We start from the raw sequence: 5,899 nt of genomic DNA, 5'->3' as shown, positions 1-5,899 counted from the left end.
ACGTGGGCAGCTCCGACCTAACTGTCACACTCCGGGTGTATGGTAAGTGATCTGGTCTTGCTGAGCCTCCCTATTTCTATCTGAAAAACAGCTAACAACAGTTTCATGAATAACTGCAAAGACCCAGCAGAGAGAACCAACAGGTGCTCACGGAGCAGTGATCGAGCGTTCCCCCCACCCACCCCCATCGCTGTGCTGCAAGGCCATGCAGAACTCAGCTCTGAGAGCCACTCAGCCCATCTGGAACCTGGCGAACCATTGAAGCAGGAGACCGATCAGTGCAAGGATGTGCAGAGACCTCACACCTAAACGAAGTTTCTTCAGACACTCTCTTTTCCTTCCAGCTGTGCACTAACACCCTGGGTTAGGTAAGGGCAATCGCCACCTTCCCCACCCTCATTTCTCTAAGAAATGCTTATGGTGAGGGCCAGCAGTTAGTGAAATGGCTACGTCGCTGAACTCCCATGTAGCCAACCACAGTTCAAGTCCCGGACCGGGTGGCTTAAACTCACACCTAGTACGTATGCGTGTGTGCCCAAGATCCCGAGAGGAGAATGGAGGATAAGGGATTGCAGCGTGGCCATCCTCCCCAGGGGGTGATTTCTCGCTTTCTGTCTCTCTGTCTGTCTTTCTGGTGAGCACACACGCCCTATAGCAAAAAAAAAAAAAAAATGCTTATGGTGATAACTTCCATGGTGATAATTCCATGACTAATGTGTAAGTCTCGCTGCATGAACTGGCTCTTGGCACCACTGACACAGTACGTGACACAGAATTCAGAGGAACATTCGGAGGTGAGTTCGTTAGGAAGTGCTTGGGACCAGCACGGAAGCCTGGAGCACACCGGATACTGTGCTGGAACACGAGGCAAAATCCTAAACATCAATGCCTTTGCTGGTGGACATTCCACTGGACGTGCGCCTGCTGACCACAGTGCCAGCCACACAACTGCAATGCTGGGGCCACAGAGCAGCTTCAGAAGTGCTGTTCCCACGGCCCACCAACCCGGATCTGGATCACGATGATCCACAAATTCTTTCTTTCTTTTTTTTTTTGTGGTGCCCAGTTTCCTTTTTATTACCAAGAGTTAATATTCCTCAGTAACATGAAAAGCTTAGTGAAAGAAATTGTGCATAACTCCACTGTAAGTTACTGGGACAGGATAAAGTCTCACGCATTTCCATGGTAACAGCAACTACAGTTCGAAAAATGCTTTAACTGAGTAAATCCTCATTGTCTGAAGAAGTGCGAGCAGTAGTTGGAAACCCTGGCTAAAACTGACAAACGTGAATAACTAGTCAACGTACGAGCGAGCTCTCAGAACACGGGCGAGAGCACAGCTCTGCCTGGAGGGCTCCACGGTGCACGGGCCTCATTTCCAAGACAGGAGTGACGTTTCTTCTGTCTTCGTTCAGTTCTTCTCTGCCTTTCTTTGTTTTCCTAAAGAGAAGGAGGAAAGTGTGAATTTATACACATCGATGAGCAGGACTTTTAGGCTGGGCTGCCCACCGAGCATAAAATGTGCTGTCTCCGCAGCTCGTTTCCTGGTTCCATGGCACACTGCTGTAGAACACACTGGCCTCACGTGAGCCCGAGTCTCTGCGTAAGGCACACATGTGTGACTCACTCCCCATGGGGCTGTGAGAGTTCGCATCCACGGAGCCCTAGCTGCCTCGCACACTGAGGTCCTGAGGGCTCCAGCTCGGTAACCTCATCTTTCCTTTTCTAGTTTCTTACAGCACTTTGGGGTTTGGAAAAGCATGTTGCTCTCGGGACACCTGATAACACAAAGGCCTATTTTCTTGTGGCTCTCTGCTGTTTGGCATGGCACAGCCCCCTTTGGCTCCCTTGGGGTTCCTGCTCTGAGTGAGCCCACATGTCACAGTAAACCGCAGCAGTGGCTCCTGTCCCCGCTGACAGGCTCGTGACCACGTGCTGAGTCCTCGCAGGGCTGGCCCCTGCATGGCGGGGTCTGCACCCTCCAGCCACTGCCTCCTCGCTCAGCTGGGAAGCACTGAGATCCCTCTGAGGGCAGAACTCCAGGGCCCAGCATAAGGTGGCACTGAATTCCAAGCAGAGAAGAGGTCCCCGTGCCCTGGAGAGCTTCCAGACTGCCGGCTGTGCCCACGTGAAAACTGATGATTCCAAACTCTGTACACTGCTATGAAACACATTTTAAAAAAATACTGGGATAAAAAACAAAAGAGTGCTTTTCTGACTTTGACAGAAAAGCAGATCCAGGGAGTTGGCATCAAGTGTGAAGAGCTGGTAGGAGAGGACGTTGTGAGACACCAGACAGAGACAACGGTGGGAGCTCTGACAGGCGAGTGGGGCCAACATGGGGTGTGGGAGGGAAAGCAGAGCCAGCCACAAAAGTGGCTCCAGGTGGGAGGGGCCCAGATGAGAGAAAGGGCAGGTGTTGAGATTACATGGTGTGGCAGCCACGCCAGCTTTCGGAGTTCAGGCGAGAGTCGTGGAGGGACAGACAGGATAGAGTGGGCAGAGGGTGACAAGGCTACGGGACTGTAGGGCCAGGGAGACTTTCTAGATGTTTCACCGTAAAGGAAAGGGGGAGAGCTGGAGGGAAAAGTCAAGACCATAGCTCCCTTTTCCTTAAGATTACATTCCTGGAACATGGTGGGAACAATTTAAGGGCAAAGAGAAAATGCTGATTTGCAGAGGAGTGGAATGGTAAATTTGTACTTCATTGCTTGATAGGAAGAGTCTTGACTTTATTACTTTCAAAATACTATCTTCCCTCCTTTTATATTTTTATCGTGCCAGATAAACTTGAAGTTCATTTTGTCTCCCTACCCATACACCTTCAAAGGCACAACCGAGCATGTGGACACTGCCAGGAGAGCTAAAGGTTTGTCCAGGATTCCTCAGCGCTTCCGTCCCACAGCTGGGACAACGCTGCTGACGTCATGCTGTGTGGTGGCTCCCACCTGTCTGTGGGACACACGCGGGTGTACAGCACACGGCTATTCACTGGCACATGGTTATTCACACAGCAAACGCCATGCAAAGGGGTGTGAGCTGTGTCCCCACAATTACCCCACATCACAAGAATGCTTGCTGTTCCTATCAGAGCAGAGGGGACTTCCTTTCAGAATCTGAACAGGAGCGGAAGTGCAGCTGCATCACCCAGTCACTGCGGGACTTCAGAAGGGCAGCCCATGCCGCTCGACAGCGGGAGCAGGCCCAGGCTTGCCACAGAGGTAGGTCAGATATGGCTCTCGGGTCATTCCACTGACATGGTGGGGGGAGGGGCGGGGAGACAGAACCTTGAGACAAGTCCAGACTTATAAGCAGATTGCTGAAAGTCTGCACAGGAAATAGGCAGTAGTTACTATTTTTGCCAGAGGGTATTACGTTCAACAGAGACAGAGACACAGAGAGGGAGAAAGCGGTCCCGCAGGGTGTGGTCAGCCTACAATCCCTCCCTTCCACTTCTCTAGTCTGTCGGGGTTTGGGGCATTCATGCACAGGTGCCCAGCATGCTTTTAAGCTGTCAGAGCTGGGATTTGAACTACAGTCAACCATGTGGGATCCAGCTCCCTGAACCAGTAGGCCTCAGGCTCAGCCCAAAAATAGGCAATTATTACCCTTAATGTTAATTGAAAGACATCAGTAAACGTCTGTGCCTTGGTAATAATGAATAAACCTCGTTGAAAGTCTGTCATCTGTGCAAAATGGAACCTTGTGCTCGTCTTCTTAGTAAATACACCGTGGATCACTCTGGAGACTGGCGTGAAGAGGGCAGTCTGACCTGATGTTCGGCCACGACTCTGGCCTGAATGGCCACCCACTGGGGCCAGTTTATGGTGCAGTGATGACCCTACAGGACCCACATGGAGGCCCTGGTCCTCGCCCAGGGCCCCCTGCACACAGGCATGAGCCTGAGACCCAGGTTGGCTGAGGCTAGGCAGACTGGGTGAAGACCATAGAGTGACTCTTTCTCTTTCTCTCATGGGAAAAAATAAATAAGCCTAAAAAAATTACCCATCAGGACCAGTAGGTGGCATGGTGGCTAAGGCCCTGGACTCCCGTGTGGCCAGCCACGGTTCCCATCCCAGATCTGGTGCTTGCTATCTCTTTCTCACAAGTGCACATGTCTTACAGCAAATTAAAAATAGTAGTAATAATAATAAATAAAATAAAATAGATAATTCTTAAAAATCTGCCCATCAAATATTGAATTTGCAGAAGCTTTAGTACATATTAAATACATTATTTTATCTTAGGTCTCCAGTGAGGTACTGTCCTTCAGAGCACTCAAGAGAATGAGAAAGTGAGAGAATACTTTAAAAATAGTGTATCTGGGGCCAGTAGACGACGTCATGGTTACGCTGCTAGATTCCCACCTAGTTGACCACAGTTTGAGTCCTGGGCCAGGTGGCTTGAAACTCGTGCTAGGCACATGTGTGTGCATGCCCAAGATCCCAAGAGGAGAATGGAGAAGGGACTGTGGCGTGGTTATCTCCCCAAAGGGTGATTTCTCACTTCTGTCTCTCTGGTGAGCACATGCACTCTATAGCAAAAACCTCTCTCTCTCTCTCTTTTTTATTTTTAAAGTATTTAACTGTGGCTTAATCATTTTGGAAATTCAATTTTATTTTCAAGAAAATGTGGCAATAAACCTGAAAACTCAAACATTTACATTTAATTCCATGGGTGATGCTAACAGTTAGCCTGTATCTTCTTAACAGATAAAGACTGGCAGTTTTCAGAACAAGGTGCTGTTTAAGCACAACCCGGGACCAGCAGCAGCACTTCCTCCTCTACCCTTCCTCAGACCCTGACCGTCACCGGCCGTCTTCATCTGCTCCTGCTTCTCTGCCAGTCAGCACGTGGGCACTGAAGGCACCCATGGCCACGCCAGGGGCTTCCTGTCAGAACAAGGAGAGCAGGCATCTTGCACCATCCTCGTAAGGTTTTTGTTTTTATCCAGAACAGTTCAGTTCCATTTCCTCATGTTTGTGTCTTTTGGATAGTTCGAGAGTCTTCTTCATATCAGTTTTGTACATTTCTTAGTCTAAGTGTCTTATCTTTTTGTCCTATCTACAAATAGCTCATTTTGATCCCACATGCTTCATTAACTACTGTCGATTCTAAAGTTTATGTAAAAACATAAATTAGACTATTCAGAGAGTCCACAAAGAATGATGAAAGGAGAGAGCCTGCAGGTGCTCAGACACATGGACACGGTGGAGGCAGGGAGGAGGGCCGTCAGCGTACCAACAGCCACCTCCCGTATTTGTCCAGACACGGTGGGGGGCAGGGAGGAGGGCACAGTATCGTGAGCGTACCTACCAGCCACCTCTCGTACTCGTCCAGACGCGGTGGGGGGCAGGGAGGAGGGCACAGTATCGTGAGCGTACCTACCAGCCACCTCTCGTACTCGTCCAGACGCGGTGGGGGGCAGGGAGGAGGGCACAGTATCGTGAGCGTACCTACCAGCCACCTCTCGTACTCGTCCAGACGCGGTGGGGGGCAGGGAGGAGGGCACAGCGCCATGAGCGTACTTACCAGCCACCTCTCGTACTCGTCCAGAGCTTGCTTGTCTCTGTCTCTTTTCTCAGCTCTCTTCAGTGCTTCCTTCCTTTTCTCATTTCTTTTCTCTTTTTCCTTTTGCTTGAAAAATGCTTCCTTTTTTTCATTCCTAATAGGATAGCATAAAACACTACAAAGTTAAGGAGAACATATAAAAAAGACCCCTCACATATCTTTGGCAATTATGTGATAGACATGCGTTAGTAAACTTCAATGACCTACATCTTAGAAAAAGTCTAAAACTTAAAACCCACCCAAGCCCTTGTCGCCCGGGTTACCATTTCTCAATGGCTGTGTGGTTGTCTCTCCTTTTCTCAGCAAGGGCTTCTTCCTCGCTCTGCTT

The 5,899-nt window shown here is 49.6% G+C and overlaps 1 protein-coding gene across 1 annotated transcript in view; it reads right to left on the bottom strand.

Moving 5' to 3' along the window:
• Positions 1 to 621: 621 nt before the first annotated feature.
• MAP9 (microtubule associated protein 9) overlaps positions 622 to 5,899 on the bottom strand; it is a 24,743-nt gene continuing 19,465 nt past the window's right edge. The window contains exons 12-14 of the mRNA XM_006164199.3: positions 5,835 to 5,899; positions 5,533 to 5,665; positions 622 to 1,440 (exon numbers count right to left, since the gene is read on the bottom strand). The exon at positions 5,835 to 5,899 is cut by the window's right edge and continues 15 nt beyond it. Coding sequence (XP_006164261.2) covers positions 1,318 to 1,440; positions 5,533 to 5,665; positions 5,835 to 5,899 — 321 coding nt within the window. The 3' untranslated portion in view covers positions 622 to 1,317. The remainder of the gene's footprint in view (positions 1,441 to 5,532; positions 5,666 to 5,834) is intronic.

Source organism: Tupaia chinensis, unplaced genomic scaffold, assembly GCF_000334495.1.
Source record: "Tupaia chinensis unplaced genomic scaffold, TupChi_1.0 Scaffold143591_1, whole genome shotgun sequence".
Taxonomy (NCBI): Eukaryota; Metazoa; Chordata; class Mammalia; order Scandentia; family Tupaiidae; genus Tupaia; species Tupaia belangeri.
Note: the sequence above shows the minus strand (reverse complement) of the source record. Positions and strands in the feature narration are given on the sequence as shown.